An 18130-nucleotide genomic window follows, 5' to 3' on the forward strand; every position below is an offset into this window, starting at 1 on the left:
ATTTTTCCACCTTATGATGAATTACAACTCATCAACAAAAATAATGACACGAACACTAGATGCTGTACACAAATTTCAATGTTAAATTAAATATATAAATTATTAAATAATTAATTTAATTTAATTTAATTTCAAATTTAAATTATATCATAAATTTAATATAATCTCTTAAAATTTAATATTTATCTGGATCTTTTAAAAATTAATATGTTTAAAATATCTATACTAATCCAAAACATACAAAGAAGGGGAGAACATTGAACATGGAAGTTGTGGACCGTTGCTGTTATTCCGGACAAGAGAGTATTGTAGAAGAAACCATGGCATCACGTGGAACCCTCTGCGGCACGAAAAAAAGGGTCTGAGTGGCGGCCCCCGTGTGACCGTCCCCTAATACAAAAACCCCACAACGCCTGGCGGCGAAATGTATAATATTTATTTAATGCTGCGTAGTTAGAAAACATACGACATAAGACGTACCCACACAGATTTAGCTCAAATTAGCGGTAAGCATTTTCAATCTTTTCTTTTCTCTTTTTGTGGCAGAGCGGAGCAGAGCAAAGCAAAGCAGAGGACAGGCTGTTTGGAATCGGTGCTTGTTGTTTTCGGTTGGATATTTGTTTATTTGAAGAAACTTTTTGCTTGGATGAATTAAGGTATTTACTTTGCTTGCTTGAATAAAAGATAAGTTTACAGAATCTCAAGGCTTAACAGTGAAGGCAACTGGTTCGTTTTTCAGAGGTGCTATGTTCTACACTTTTGAAAATTTGCTGTTGTAGAATGGTTTTCATGTGGGTTTAGAGAGTAAGAAGAATGTAAATGAAGGTTTATTGTTTAGATAGTTAGATGGGTCTAGTAACAATCTTGGAGGGAAATTGTGGTGGGATTTCTGTTGTTTAATGAGTGAGTTTAATCATGAAACCCTAGAAGTGGGGAGCTGTTAAAACATTGTAAAGCCATGTTGGCTGGGAGACTTTAAAGTTGAAATTTTTGGGTAGGCAGGGTGGGTATGGGGGGTTGAGGGGTGATCAGGGAATTTAAGCAACAACCATGGGGTGCATACTTCCAAAGGGCTGCAAGGGCCGCAAGAATGACAAGCATAAGGATAGTGTGGCCGAGGGACGTGCTGTGGAGGAAAGTGAGACTGATGGGCTGGACAGGCCACAGGCAGAGTGGAATGTCGGCGAGTCGGATGTTGGAGTCTCGAGGTTGTCTAGATTGTCTGCACAGTTTTTGCCCCCTAGCGGATCCAAGGTTGCTAAGGTCCCGGCATTTAATTTTGAACTGAAATACTCATACCTCTCTCAGCGGGGTTATTATCCGGATAATTTGGTCAAGGAAAATCAGGACAGCTTTTGTATCCACACACAGTTTGGACAAGACCCGAATGATCATTTTTTTGGAGTGTTTGATGGTCATGGGGATTATGGAACCGAGTGCTCGCAGTTTGTGAAGAGACAATTATGCGAGAACCTGCTCAGGGATCCAGAATTTAAAACAGATGTAGTCCGAGCATACCATTCTGCTTTTGCAGTTACAAATGCACAGTTACATGAGAGCGAAATCAATGATTCAATGAGTGGAACAACTGCAATAACAGTGCTTGTGAGAGGGAACACACTTTATGTTGCGAATGTGGGGGATTCTAGGGCCGTTATTGCAGAGAAGAGAGGGAATGAGATTGTTGCGGTGGACCTTTCCAGTGATCAGACTCCTTTTAGAGCAGATGAATGTGCTCGTGTTAAGAGCTGTGGGGCCAGGGTTATGACTCTTGACCAGATTGAAGGATTGAAGAACCCAAATGTTCAATGCTGGGGAGGTGAAGAGGATGATGATGGTGATCCTCCACGCCTCTGGGTCCCAAATGCAATGTACCCTGGTACTGCATTTACGAGGAGTGTTGGGGATGTAATTGCCGAAAATATTGGTGTCAATGCAGTTCCCGAGGTTCTTGTGATGCAGCTCACACCAGCTCACCCATTCTTTGTTATTGCAAGCGACGGAGTATTTGAATTTCTCTCCAGTAAGGCAGTTGTAGATATGGTGAGTAACTTATTTGCTCTATTATATTTTCTGCATTTTCTTTTAAGAATACTAGTGCTATTCTATGCAAACCTTTGTCCTCAGTTCACTATCGTTGTATGTTCTGAAACTAATTTTACATCTTTTTCGTTCATTAACAAAAAGGGATCTATTTTATGGGCCCCTCGACCAAAAGTTAGAAACAATATAGAAAGTGACACGTTTTGATTTGAACATGACTACTACCCGTATTTAAAAATTGGAGAATTGAGGCAGATTCATTTTGGCTGCCATTTCCCTGTAAGTAAACTGAAATGAGGAGGGAATCAATGACCCGAAAGTGCGGTTTAATTTTCTATATTAACAAGAGAGGCAGTAACTTTCACTTTTAAACAGATTATATATTCATATGAACTATGAATTGCATGTGTTACCTCTGTAGAGGTCATTGAAAAAGTACGGAGGGGTAAAATGAGCATGTATATAACACTGTTGTTCAAGGGTATATAGGCTAACAAATTTTCCTGCGTTGGATCGAAATTTCATACCATCACTTCTTATAAATTTCTCTTTTGATTTTTGTTTTTGTTTTTGGGTAATTTAATAGCTGGTAGGGCCAGTACTCACTATATTGATCTCATTTTTTTTTACATTGTCAACTTTAACCAGCCGGTACTGTAACTGAATTCAGAAGAGAAGATGATGCATACCGAGACCTATCTACTCATATAGATCAAAATATGCCCCCAAAACCCAAAATTGGCGGCCTCATACACCAAACAGATCTAACAGCTAGCAGAACATACATCAAAGCATTACATCCGACCTTCTAAGCTATCGTCCTTTATCTGACCACTGGCAATCCTATTGGCTCAGTGTGGAGCCATGACTTCTATAGACAAAATATTAACATAACAGAAAAACTAAAAAAAATTCTCTTTTGATTTTAGTAACATAACAATAAATATATTTTTCATGTAAGACAGCAGATTATAGCACATTTATTTTCTTTATTGAAAGACAAAAGTGATGCCACCTATCTTCCTATGAAGTTTTGGGCTCTCAAATCATTTTTCGCTACCATGGCAATCATACAACATGAAGGATTTTCCATTCTTAATGGCACGATATTTGTTCCCGCTCTTATAAAAAGATTGCTTTCTTGTCATACAAATAGGGAATGCCAAAAACAACTCCACATGCCTCTAGGAGCAACATCTAGCACAATCACATCAGCAAATATATAAACAACAAACTTCAATTTACATTGCTTATCAACGAGAATGTGATTACCTCCCTTTATCTAACCCGTACCATATTGTTAGCGTGGCAAAATCTTGATAGCAATCTTTGCACAATCATGTTAGTGTGTGCACATCAATTGAACAAAGCATCAATGTTAACATCATTGACAAAGATTGGAATGCTAAATGACGCTTCTCTTATTATAAAACCAACCTTCTCAGTAGCATAAGTAACTTTAGGATCCTCATCAAAATCACTACTAATCTCCTTACGCTAAGGAATTTCAATAGAGAGATTAGCATTCTTTTTACCTTTCTTTCTGTGTGGGAACTTTTTTGGATATAGTTTCCAACCTAAGGACTTCACGGCCATCCTTACCTCGATTGCAGTGTGCAGATTTCTTAGTACTTGTGGAAATAATTACTTTCTTGTCCTTTTTATTGACCTTAATTTCATTTAAATTGGAAGTACACCCATCTATCTCAATATAATGTGCATGCTTCATCTATTTCAACTAGCTTAAAGAGCAACACAGGCCAAACAAAGGTGGTTATGTAAATATCCTATGTAATTCATTATGAACTCAAATCAAACGCCTTTTTACCCTTCTGTCTACCTTTCTACACAATTCATTTGTATATTCTTGTATGCTTTGATTTTCTTTTTCCTTTTAAAACTGCCTTTCCATACTCTTTTCTTCCTTCTGACGTATGTGATAGAATTATTTCTTAATTAGTTGTTTAAATGCTCCCATGAAATTATAGAAGTTTGTTTTGAAGCCATGGAATACAAGAGACGCTCAAACCAAGTAAAGGCATTGTTTGCCAACCTTAGTCTAGCCAATGAAATCTTTTGATTAAGAGTATGAGTATGCATCCTAAAATATATCTTAAGCTGTGTAATTTGATTGTCAAGTTTTGCTGTATCTACTTCACCTTCAAATGGCAGAATTCCAATCTTTTCTTCCGCTCTAAACAAAGGCTTGTTTGGAGGTCTCTTCACCTCCAAAGGCATTTGGTTTAATGGCAAAGTCTATGTAGTAGGCACCTAGGTGGTTCTGAGTTCAAATATTCTACAATACAAAAAAAAAGGCTTGTTTGGAGGTCTCTTCTCTGTCTCAGGTACTTCCACTTTCTCATTGGAACTCTTATCTTTGTCCAGTCTTTCCAAGAGGACTTGCATAAGGATGTTCATGGTCTCCATGGACTGCGATAGATATGCAATGGCGTTCTCCATCTTAAGAGAACCTAGCTTCAGGATCATCATTTGTCCCATCCTTGACATGGTTCTTTGCTCTTTCTTCCACTTATGAGATTCAATGTCTCTCTCCAAAGACGATATTTTCTTTCCACTTGAATGGTTTGTGGGCATGAACTGCAAAATAATGACAACACTCTCAATGTAGTGAACTTGTGATACACACTTAGTTCATAAACTACCAAGGATACTCCCCAGTGTAATGTCGCTACTTTGAAATATAATTCAATAATAATAATAATAAAATTAAAATACAAAAGAGTAAAAAAAAAAAATCAAATTAAAATATAAAAGAATATAATTAAATTTAATTAAGTTAATGAATGGTCAAAAGACATGGAAGGAAAAGTTGAGACTCCCTCAACAATGAGATATAAAATGGAGAAGAGAACCTCATTTGAGAGGGGGACAATTTGAAAATCAGAAATGCAGATCTGATTTAAATAAGAAGTGCAGATCTGATTATGAAAGGTTGTGCTGTAATGTCCCTACTTTGAAATATAATTTAATAATAATAATCATAAAATTAAAATATACAAGAGTAAAAACAAAATTAAATTAAAATATAAAAGAATATAATTAAATTTAATTAATTTAATGAATGGTCAAAAGACATGGAAGGAAAAGTTGAGACTCCCTCAACAATGAGATATAAAAGGGAGAAGAGAACCTCATTTGAGAGGGGGACAATTTGAAAATCAGAAGTGCAGATCTGATTTAAATAAGAAGTGCAGATCCGATTATGAAAGGTTGTGTCCCTTTCGTAAGGCAGAAATAATAAAGAGTTGCACTCTTTCAAAGGGTGCTAATGGTGAAAGGGTGTGTCTCTTGCCAAAGGGCATACATGATGAAGAGGTGTGACCTCTCCCTCACATTGAGAGATATAAAGGAAAGGAATCAAAAGCATCTAGTAAGATCACCATGGATCAGATCAGATCAGGACTGTTATTAAGTTACAGGCAGTAACATCCTTGTTCTTGGTGGTATGCATGGGGATGTGTTTAATAATTATGCTTAATATATGAAGCCCAATAATGTTCTTATGCAGAACTAATAGTAATACTAATATGGACTGCAATATGTATGACAGTCATACATAATTTCATATATACATTCATAATACATAAGAAATATATATACTTATAGTCCAAATCATTTTATTACTTTCCGTATTCAAGAAGATGGGATTGAGATGTTCCAAAGAGGGGCAGTTTAAATCCAAGCAATAAATTAAGTCCCAAGATAGGGTGGGGATCAGCGACCCATAAGCCTTGAGGGTATAGACCCAAGATAGGTAATTTCTTGGATTTGTAAACTTTGAGGGAACCTATGGTAGTTGGTCTCTAAGTGCTTTGGTAACATACATAGACCCTTCTCCCTTAAAACTGAAGTAGTAGCAAGGTCTGATATCTATATTAAGAACCATGAATAATGAAATTAATCATTTAATGAGGAAAATGAATAAGAACTTGTGAATAACTAATTGAAGAATATCAATCAATTTTAGTATATTGAAATAGATTATATAGGGGACATTACACCCAGGCTAGTTGCCAACTTAAATAATACGTTAAAGTTAGAAGTGTGAGAGCAAGTTATTGACTACAACTTGCAGCAAGATTAAAATAGAACAAGAAACGAAAAATAGAGAGATAAACACCATGAAACGAGTCTTAAGAAATGTAATATCCCCACTTTGAAATATAATTTAATAATAAATAATAATAAAATTTAAACTAGCATACTTATATTCTAAAAAAATATACGTAAAATAATGCCAAGAGATATCATGTAATTGTCCTGCATGTTTATTAGTTGTCAAGAAGGACATGGAGCTGAATAATGCTGCACTCTTTCACTCTCATTAAAGATGTAACGGTTTCATATACTTAAAAACAAGTGGCAATGATTTTATTTTATTCAGAGTAATAAAATGATACTTATAGAGAAACTGAAACATGCATGCATTTACTTGTCATCTACACGTCAAATTTATTCAAAATCAAATTTTTGTTTACGGATATTTGTATGTCATTGTAGATGCCTCTCGGCATAAAATCAAAAGAATAAAAATAAAAATTTAATTAAATATAATTAAAAATTTGATGAAAGTTATTGATGGTCCAAAGGCATGAAATGTTAAGTTTTGACTCCCCCAAATATGTGGTATAAAAGGGAGAAGAGAACTCATTTGAAGGGGGGATAATTTGTGGAATCAGAAGTGCAGATCTAATTTAATTAAGAAGTGCAGATTTGATTGCGAAAGGGTGTGTCCCTTTCAAAATGCAGAAATAATGAAGAGTTGCACTTTTTCAAAGGGTGCTAATGGTGAAAGGGTGTGTCTCTTGCCAAAGGGCATACATGATGAAGAGGTGTGACCACTCGCTTACATTGAGAGATATAAAGGAAAGGAATCAAAAGCCTCTAGTGACAACACCATTGATCAGATCAGATCAGAACTGTTATAAAGTTACAGGCAGTAACGTCCTTGTTCTTGGTGGTATGCATGGGGATGTGCTTAATATGTATGCTTAATATATGAAGCCTGATAATGTTCTTATGCAGAATTTAACAATAATATTAATATAGACTGCAATATGTATGACAGTCATACTTAATTTCATATACATTCATAATACATGAAAGACCAATATATTAAACAGTCTAGTCCTTAATCTTCCGCTAATGCCTATGTAGGGATAGGGGTTTGTGTAGGGAGAGGCGGAGTAATTCTGTCACAAGACGGGTAAGTCCCAAGATGCAGCAAGGACACATATTTCTGAAGCCTTGAGGGAGAGTCTCGAGATGGGCATGAATATGTGTTCTTGAAACCTTGAGGGAGCCTACTTGTAGATAGTTTCCAAGCACCCTAGCACAGTAATTCCACCATCCTCTGTTAGGGTTAGGGAAGAATTGAGGGCAAACCCTTATGATAATTAGTATTAATTGTATTATGAGGAATTAGATGTTTTCTAAATCTCAATAATTTAATTTAAGACATAATGTTTAATTAATATTGGGAAACTGGTAGCCTTCTAGTAGGGAACATTACAATTGGTATTAGAGCTTTGATCTTGCCATCTTGCAAGGGTAACGATGAATCAAGGAATCATTCTAGTCAATAAGAAGGAATCTAACAATACATTTATTTGTGTGTATGCTCCGTGTTTGCATATATCCATGTGTATGCTCCTTGTTTGGTTCATGCTTGATATGTTTCCAATATGTTTATTCCATGTGTGTTTCCAAAGCCATTTCATATTGGAAATCATTTTGAACTCTCCATGATCATTGCTTGAGGACAATCATGTGTTGTAGCTCATAATCTAGTAGAAATTTCAGATATGGAAAAAAGAATGATTTTCAGATTGTGGTTACTCATAGAATTTTGCAGCCCTTATAAGGTTTCTCACTCATCACATGAGGAACACATCAATGACATTCTATATAGGTTGGTTATTTTTGCAATTGTTACATCATTGATATATTGTTGATCATGGGAACTCTTGTTTTGAATAGCATAGATTGTTCAACTTGGAGGATGTCTCCTTACACAATGAGGCTGAAGATCCTATTTGTTATTGATAAATGATTTAACTACTATAACTTTGATTTGGAGTAGATCCTTTATTGGAGGAAATCATATGGATGAGGATGATATAGACATAGATTTCTATGATCAGTTTTGGCAAAGGCTTCAGGATGATAGTAATAGAGAAAAGGGTGAGTCCAATTTCCATATAGATAGGGAGCATCTCTTTCCTAGACCCAAGATGAAAAGAAGGATATGGAGGGAAGCTCAAGGCACTTCACATTTTAAGAACGTCAATATATGCTGATGGATGATTTTAGAGTGTACACCATTCTCCAACAAGATAAGATATCATCAATAGTTTGGGTGCTTAGAGTATTATGGGACGAATGTTGTTGTATAACAGAAATAGTTGCTCGATTGTTGAAAATTTGCTTTTACAAATCAGTCCATAAAGTTGAAAATGACAATCCATGGCTTGAGGTAATGTATGGAACTACTATTGTGCATTTTTGTAAATTATTTTTTAGTATTAGGAAGGTGAAAGAAAGAATTGTCTCCAGAGAGTGCATTGATTGTAGTAGTAGATGTTAGAGCATTTTTAGCTTTAGTTATGCTTTTTTGCTTAGTTTAGCTAGAGTTGAGCTTTTTTTAGCTCTTCATGCTTTCACTTTAGTTCTCCTAAGTTTAGCTTAGGGCATCTTTTTGCTTTCTATAAAGCATGGCTTTATGCATTGTAATCTTCATTTTGTAATCTTTGCTTTTGAGGAATATGGCATATTTTTTTTGCTACTCTCGTTTGTGGAAGATATTCTAGTTTGTTATTTGATCTTGTTGGCTTGTGTTGCAAAATTCAACATGACATCAGAGCGTGGATTCAACAAACCCCTTCTCAAGCTTTGAGGATTTCTTTTCTTAGAAGCGTTGCAAGGTCACCAGGTTTGCTTTTTTTGTGGATTTGGAAGCGAGCACATCCTTTGAGGCGAATTTTGGATGTCATTGAAATTTTTGGTCACTTTGGGGCGAAATGGACCACACCATAACGTTTGTAGTGTTGGAACACCTTAGGATTGCCTTTCATTTTTGTGAAAATCGAACAAGTTGAAGTTTTTTGAATTTTTTTGAAATCCGTATGTAAGAGCGGGTCAAATTCGGGGGGGGGGGGAATCATCAGTGTAGGTGATTTCAATTTTTTTGAAAAAAAATTTAAAGGGGCAATTTTTTGATAAAGTCATGTTTTTAAACAAGGGAGGCAAACTCTTTTTGGTACAGGGTACTGTATCCTGCACATTGACTCGACCTGTCCGACGACGCCTTTTTCTAAATTGGTGACCCTCAATTTCTCAACAATGGTTCTTCTTACTTTTCCAACGATGTTCAAATATTCCAGCTGTGCTATTTTTGTTGACCGTCCCTTTTTCTCACACGGGTGGTGCTGTTTGCAGCGGCGATGATTGATTTTGTTTGGACAAACAGTGATGAGGGTCCGGTTTTTTGACCGGCGAGCGACTCCTTTGTTTGGCCGTTGGCACTCCATCTATTTGGATCCCCTACCAACTGGACTTTTTCTTCAACCGGTGTTTCCTTTCGTCCGACGTCCTCTTAGGGATTAGGTGGGGATTGCCACAAATCCTTCTATTTTTTTTGGCTAATCTACCTCTTTGTAGGTCATTGACCTTTTTTATCTTGCTTGTTGAAATTTTTTCCGATTGTGCACCTTATTTTTTACCGACTAGTGATTTATCAGTGACAGCAAGGCAAATTTCCAAAAAAGGTGTATTTTTGGTTCTTCAGTTTGCATTTTGACCTAGGTGTGGTTTTTTGGCCATAACTTGGACATATAGTGTACGTTTTTCAACTTCCATATATCGTCAAAAAGCTGATTTGGAGGTCTACTCAGTGGTGCAGGTGTTTTTGTCAAATTTATTTCTTGGTGATTTCTATATGCCATTGAAGTCAGACCTCTTTTTTTGCACTCTCGAGGCCATAACTTGGTCAAATGGACTCTTTTTTTGCGCAAATGAGTAGGCGTTGGAAAGGTGGTTCAGTGCTTTATCTAGAGTTGTTGCTACATTTTTCCAAATTTTGCCCTAGTTGGTTTTTATTTAATCTTTTGTGTTTTCACTTTATGGCTGATTACTTGGTCATTTTGGCTCTTGGAAACTTTTTGTTTGCATTGTATGGCTTCTCTTGGGTTGTTCTACATTTATTTCTAGCACTTAGCCCTTTTTGGGCATTTTGAGCATCCCTTTCATGCACTTCTTTATTTGTAGATGCACTAGATAAAGTGCCACTTATGTGTATGGTTTTTGGGGATTTGCACATTTTGTTGTGCCTTATTTTGAAGTGCCATGGGGAGTTGTGAAGTGTCTTTTGTTTTGCCATCACACCTTTGTATGGTGAGTGTCCCTCCATGACGACATTGAATCCTAGAGATTCTTGGCCCATGCGTGTATGCATTGGTTGCATACCCTTTCTCAGTTGTAGGTACTTTTTTGTGCACATTCAGATGCTTATTCTTCTCCATACATTTCATGGTGACACATTGTTTTAGTGGACCTGCCATCTATCTCCCTTGTTAGCATTATGGGGCAGTTTCCACCATTGGTGCTAATGCTTTTTGGTTTCGATTTGTAGTGAGCTACGTATGCAGTATTTGTTCCTATGCACTAGCCAAATGCAGTGGCTGTATTTTGGTTAGATGGAGATTTTACCATATAAACACTCTTGCATTCTAGTTTTTTGGAGGTGACTTATCCTCAGTTGATTAGTTTTTTAGACTATTGGCACTTGTATTCTTGACTAACAGTTTATTCTTGCATGGTTGAGTAGCGTCGTTGGGGTCACTCGTGCAAATTCATATGTCATTTGTATCTTCAATTGCCAGATGTTTTGCCTTTTTTTACCATCTAATTGTTCAAGTAGTGTTGTTGGGGGCACTCATGTATATTCTTGTCTTCTTGATCCTAATCATCATCTTGGTTTTAGAGGAGATTCTTCATTCAGCACTATAGCAGTTGTCATTCGAATTTTTCTACAACTTATTTGTCCTTCGAGGATGTTCTTCATGTTCCTATTTTTTTGGGCATTTTCTGGGAGACTTCTTAGTGGACCTTAATTCTCTTTTCTATCTTTTGGAGACCAATTTTCTCCCACTGGGTTTTTCTTCTTTTCTCCATTTGTGAGAGATTGCATTGCATTGCATTGGTCTGTACATGGGTACCTTGTTAGGCCTTTTGTTGCTGGGACCCATTTTTGCATTCTTGCATTTAGAGGTTTTTCTCTTCTCCCTAAGTTTCACTTAAGGGGGGTTAGAGCATTTTTAACTTTGGTTATGCTTTTTTGCTTAGTTGTGCCTTTAGTTTAGCTAGAATTGCGCTTTTTTTAAGTCCCTCATGCTTTCACTTTTGTTTTCTTAAATTTAGCTTAGGGCATCCTTTTGCTTTCTATAAAGCATGCCTTTATGCATTGTAATCTTCATTTTGTAATCTTTGCTTTTGAGGAAAATGTCATATTTTTCTTGCTACTCTCGTTTGTGGAAGGTGTTCTAGTTTGCTGTTTGATCTTGCAAGTTTATGTTGCAAACTTTGGTGTTGTAAATTTCAACAGTAGATGCAATGGCTGTAATAATAGTCTTAACAGTAGCAAGATTCTGCATTGTAATCTTTGCTTTTGAGGAATATGGCATATTTTTCTTGCTACTCTCGTTTGTGGAAGGTGTTCTAGTTTGCTGTTTGATCTTGCAGGCTTATGTTGCAAATTTTGTGTTGTAAATTTCAACAGTAGATGCAATGGCTGTAATAATAGTCTTAATAGTAGCAAGGCTCAGATCTACAACATCATCAAACATACAAGGAGTTTTTGGTACAGGTTTCTCAATATTTGTGTAACTATGTGGTTTGGGAGGCTGAGCTAGGAGAGATAAGTTTCCAAAAGAAGGAAAATGGAAAATGATAGAATGGAAAAGTTGGTTATGCATTAAAGGAAGTCACAACAAAGTCATTCAATATTGGTGCACCTCTCAAGGTTTCTTTGAAATGCTCGGAAGGAAGATGTAGCTTCTCATAAGAACATGATTATTGTCCGGTTTGCCATGATTGATTATTTTGGCATCAAGGCTTTGGAGCATCATGTTTACAATTGCTTGAGAGCGAGCAATTTTGGGAAGGGAGGATTTGTCATGTCCCCTTTCTATTTTCAGCTTTTACTATTTATACTAAGTCTGATTATCTATAAATAGTAATTTAGGACCTGCAGATAAACGTGGAAAGTCAAATTCTAAATAGTGATTAATTAAATTAGAATTAATGGCAATTAATAAATGTTATTTGAAATGTTTCTAAATCCAAAAGATGGTGCGAGTTCCGAATTAGCAACTTTATCCTACAAGGTGAAAATGGAAGTTGTCAATTTAAGAGATGAAATTGGTAGTATGGAATAGAATGTTGGATTGCGGTTGACAAATGGCAAGTGGATGTTCCTAATTTGAATTTTGATCATCTTTCCCTCTTAAGCATTGGATTTGGGTGCTCAAGTTTGAATTTGAACAAGTTTCTATTTAGTTGGTTCAAGTTGGCAACATTTATTTATTCTCTCTCTCTCTCTCTCTCACACACACACACACACATTTTGCTAACAAGCTTATGTTGTTTTCTTCAGAGTTTGCTAAACCAATGAAGAATTGATCTCGAGGACTAATAAACTAGGGAGATTAGAGACTCAAGGGTAGTGGGTCCACGGGTTCTCTAGGAGAAAACTCACTTAGGGGTTGCATTTGCATTTCATGTTCTTTAGTTGCAGATTTTTGTAATAGTTTGTAGGTATTTCTTGCAACTTTGGGAGTCAACATTATTGAAGTAATTTTTGGTTTGTATGGTTGATAATAACAACATATGTTGCTGTTTATTTGCTGTCGTAAGACATTCTAGAACACTCTATTTCAATAATATTTCAGTTTGGTGTGTTTACTTCATTTTGCAAATCTGAAATAAAATATTAAGGAGTTCTTTAATTCCGATTTAAATATTTAATAAGGGTTATTACAAAGTCTAACAATCTTTGCACCATGGCCTTTTAGAGGTAAAGTTCTATAGTGTAGGTGACCAAGTCTCTTATGCCAAAGCTTGTATAATTGTTAATTGTCATGCTCAAGGGATCCATGTTTGATTGGATCACCAAGCAACTTGTAAAGACCACCTACTTGCATGCCTCTAGCCAAACCTTGACTATGATTGTGGTTGTGATCTTTAATAACGATGTGGTTGTACCGGGCCCCTACAACTAATCTACCTCCCTCTACCCCCAACCAAATTAATTGTAGGGGAAGGGCTAGCCCCCTACTATTTGTGAAGGGCCTTGCTGATTGTCAAACCCCACAACACACCTAAGATCGATCATGGCTAACATTCAAAGCAAGTTCTTAATTAGGCTTGGAATAAATGAGACATCACGAAGCTCAAAAACATTACCCGAAGGCATGCAGAAGGAAACAAATTTTGTCCTTATAAGTGGCATCATTACTAATCTCCACATTTAGAGTCTTCTATTCATGGATTCTATTGAAAGCCTTCTTAATGAAGGCTATGTGTCTTGATGCTCCACTATCCCACATAGTCCCCTACATCACAAATGGTGTTAGTTCATTGACACAACACCATGGATGAAAGCTCATCCATTCTTGAAGCTATTGCACTCCCTACAAGTTGCTTTTATTGTCACTTGTCATTCATCATCTTTTCAAGACATTGAGAAGCATAGTGACCCTCTGTAATGTTCCTAATTAGTTAGACTTTGAATTAATCTAAATTTGCCCAAATCTAAAATAGGTAATTAAGTTTATGGGAGGACCTTTGTATACCGTTTTCCTGCAACACAAAATTAGAGAACATATATGAAGTTATACTTATAAACAAACATATGCTAATGAATTAGATTGAGTGATATAAATTTTTTAATGTATTAATTACCGTTAGTATTATATTTGTTAGATAAAATCAGATTGTAGGTTAATTGCCATTCTTTATTATCCAATATCTTAGTGCACTAGGGTAGGTTGGTTGGATAGGGTGTCCAATAAACCCTCCACCCTAGGTCCAAGAGCAGATGCTACATCCCTCTTGGCTCCATGTGGCAGGTGTTAAGCATCCATCATGGAGTGGCGTGCCCAGTGAGGTGTCCTATCGCCGTTCCCCCTTATCTCAACCACTTCCTCTCTTAAGCCCAAGAGCAGATGCTACATCCCCCTTGGCTCCATATGGGAGGGGTTAGGCATCCACTATGGAGTGGCGTACGTGAGAGAGGGTCCCTCATATGTAATGAGCCATTTATGTTATTCCAATTATATTCATTATTTAATTCTATTATGATAATCACAGTTGTCACAAATCCCATTACACTATGTTGTCATTAATGCTTCCTGTTAGTATTAATTTGTATTAATCATTATCTACCATTATTCCCTTACAACATGATAACAAATTGTGCAAACTGAATTTGATTGCCTCATTCATCCCTGGGTTCATTGACAGAGATGTAAATATATATTGTGTTAAAACAGTGATATTATGTGAAATTGTCTTTAAATTGCTTCTTCATTTTTATGTTATTATTGCCATTGATTTAATTAACATTACATTCAGCAGTTCAGATTCATTGATATACAAAGATGATTATGATATGGAAGATCTTGTTTTATCATATTGTAATATTAGATCAGAAAGTACCAAATACGTACCTGTCACTGCTTGCTTCTGTTTCCTATCCCTGCTGGCAGCCTTAATAATCTCCTCTATTGTCAAATTGTCAATCATTATTGGTTTTTTGTTTAAGGATCCTATCACTAATTTAACTAATCATTCTTCGATCTGATTGTTCTTCCGTAAGGCAACGATACCCTTAATTGCAATCATTATCGGTTGGTCATAATAAAACATGAATATATTCAAAACTCCTCTAACCAGAATATTGGGGGAGGGATATGACAGTATGAACATAATAAGGTTTCGTATTAAACATACATATTAAGCGCATTCCTATGCATACCTCCAAGAATAAATGTTACTGCCTGTAACAAAATAACAGTTCTGATCTGAACTAATCGATGGTGATGTTACTGGATGCTTTGATTCCTTTCCTTTATACCTCTCAATGTGGGGGAGAGGTCACACCTCTTCATCATGTATGCCCTTTGGCAAGAGACACACACTTTCTAAAACAATGCGAGACACGCAATGGATTTCAAAGAATTGATTCAATTAACAGAATGAGCAAGACGCTCATAAATAATACAAGAATATTTACAAGAATAGCAAGTTTCTAATAAGAAACTGCTGAGAAGATCGAAGACGATCTAACCAAAATAGAATATACATTATTGAGCATTAATACTAAAATTAACATTATTTTAATATTCTATTACCCTCCCTTAATGCTCAATCTATTAACTACACCTATAGACCCCTTGAATTTTACAAATTTATCAGGACCAAGGGGCTTGGTGAAGATGTCTGCTGGCTGCTCCGAGGTAGGAACATACAGCAACTGGATGGATCCGTCTTCAACCAGCTGTCGAATATAGTGACAATGCGTTTCCACATGCTTGGTTCTTTCATGGAAGATTGGATTCTTGGCGAGTTTGAGCACTCCCTGATTATCACAGAACAAGGGAGTAGGGCCTGCCTGGGAGACATGCATATCCGCAAGCATTCATCGAAGCCAAACCGCCTCACAAGATGCCTTAACTGCTCCCCGATACTCTACTTCTGTCGAGGAGAGAGCCACTGCCTGCTGCTTCTTACTAGTCCATGTGTTAGCACCAGATCCCAAACTAAACACATACCCTGCTGTAGACTTACGGTCATCAACCGAACCTGCCCAGTCAGAATCTGTGTAACCACTGAGTATAAGATCAGAACTCTGAGTGTACAGAAGTCCATAATCAGGAGTGCCACTCACATAACGCAGCACACGCTTCGCTGCTATCCAATGATCAGCCTTGGGAGCTGTCATGAAGCGTGAAATGTAGCTCACTGCAAAACTGATGTTAGGTCTAGTGGCAGTAAGGTAAATGAGGCTGCCCACTAGTTGCCTGAACAAGGATTCATCCACAACTGGTGAGGATGACTGAGCTGAAAGTTTGAGCCTGGGTTCCATAGGAGTAGAGGCAGGTTTGCAATCCTGCATTCTGAACCTGTCCACAAGACTTCTGGCATACTTGGACTGAGAGAGAAAGATACTGTGCTCAGTCTGCCAGACTTCAACTCCCAAGCAGTAATGTAGAAGTCCCAAATCTGTCATATCAAAGGTGCGACACAAATCCTGTTTGATCTCAGTGATCAAATGTGCTGAACTGCTAGTAATGATTAAGTCATCCACATAGACAACTACAAACAGAATATCATTACTAGAATGCTTGATATACAAGTTTGCATCAGATGGACTCCGCTGAAAACCATGATCTGTCAGGTACTTATCAATTTTCATGTACCAAGCTCGAGGAGCTTGTTTCAGACCATAGAGTGCTTTGACTAGTCTACAGACCTTCTGTTCTTGACCAGCAACCTTGAAGCCTGGGGGTTGCGTCATGTAGACTTCTTCCTGTAAGTCACCATTCAAAAAAGCACTCTTGACGTCCATCTGATGGACTTTCCAACTGAACTGGGCTGCCAAGGCAAGAACGAGCCGTATGGTACTCATTTTGGCTGTAGGAGCAAAAGTCTCCTCGTAGTCAATGCCTTCTTTCTGTGAGAACCCACGAGCAACAAGACGAGCCTTATACTTGTCTAGGGTTCCATCAGCTTTGTATTTTACTTTGTACACCCATTTGCAGCTAATGGGCTTCTTCCCTGAAGGAAGATCAGAAAGGGCCCAAGTGTGATTCTTCTAAAGACTCTGGAACTCAGCTTCCATAGCCTGTTCCCACTCAGGTATACCTTTAGCCTTTGAGTATGTCTGAGGCTCAAAAACACTGTGTATGTTAGCCATGAGAGCAAAATTGACTGTATGCTGTTGTTTGCTCTTATTACGGGAGGTTCTACCCTCAATGAGCTCATTATCCTTGAGATCACCAATGGTCTTGGCCCACCATTTAGGCCGGAGAGTAGAAGTGCGAACATCTGGAGGAGCTGGAAGAGGCTCAGGATCAGGAGCAGGAGGAGGATTGTTCTCCGGAGGGAACTCAGGTAGTGCATCATCGAAAATAGATTCTGCATCATCCCTCCCATCAGGCGAACCTAATGGAATAAGAACACTGTGAGGCTGATCCTTAGAACTCTGCTCAGAAGAAGGGGATTGAAAGAATCCCCTGTCTTCATCAAATACAACATCACGACTGAAGATAAGAGGTTCAGTGTCTATATCTATCAGTCTGGCCTTATGGTGATCACTGTATCCTGTCATCATGAGTTTCTGACTTTTGGAATCCAACTTGGAGCGCTTAGCATCTGGAATCCAAACATAGGCAACAAAGCCAAAAACCTTCAGGTGGCTGATCTTTGGCTTTCGACCAGACCAGACCTCTTCTGGAGTCTTCCCCTTAACAGCCTGAGTAGGAGAACGGTTAAGTAGGTAGACAGCAGTAAACACTGCTTCAGCCCAATACTTATTCGGAACACTCCTGTGTTGTAACATAGAGCGAGCCATCTCAACAACCGTACGATTGCGACGCTCGACAACACTGTTTTGCTGAGGAGTGTAGGGTGTAGTCAATTGGCGTTTGATGCCATGGGTATCACAGAAGTTGGAGAATGCAGAAAAACAAAATTCCCCCCCGTTATCTGTCCTAAGAGTAATGATACTATGTCCAGACTCTTTTTCAACAAAGGACTTGAACTTCTGAAAGATACTAAATACATCTGATTTATGTTTAAGAAAGTACACCCACATCTTTCTACTAAAATCATCTACAATAAGCAAAAAGTATTTGCAACCAGTAACAGAAGATGTATTCATAGGACCACAAATATTAGCATGAAGTAATTGAAGTACCTTAGACAGGCGCCACATACTCCAAGATGCTGAGTCTGAATATCAGGTAACCCTGAAACAAGTCCCTCCCGAGATAGCTGAGAGAGATAC

General features: G+C 37.4%; 1 protein-coding gene across 3 annotated transcripts in view; it reads left to right on the forward strand.

The window, feature by feature from the left end:
• Positions 1-289: 289 nt before the first annotated feature.
• The window catches only part of LOC131052376 (protein phosphatase 2C and cyclic nucleotide-binding/kinase domain-containing protein), a 119704-nt gene continuing 101863 nt past the window's right edge, over positions 290-18130 (forward strand). Inside the window, exons 1-2 of one of the 3 annotated variants that reach the window (XM_057987025.2) lie at positions 290-426; positions 547-2043. In XM_057987025.2, coding sequence (XP_057843008.2) covers positions 1051-2043 — 993 coding nt within the window. In that variant the 5' untranslated portion in view covers positions 290-426; positions 547-1050. The other 2 variants (XM_057987028.2, XM_059210045.1) reach the window with 2 other exon arrangements.

Source organism: Cryptomeria japonica, chromosome 8 (genome assembly GCF_030272615.1).
Source record: "Cryptomeria japonica chromosome 8, Sugi_1.0, whole genome shotgun sequence".
In the NCBI taxonomy this organism is placed as follows: Eukaryota; Viridiplantae; Streptophyta; class Pinopsida; order Cupressales; family Cupressaceae; genus Cryptomeria; species Cryptomeria japonica.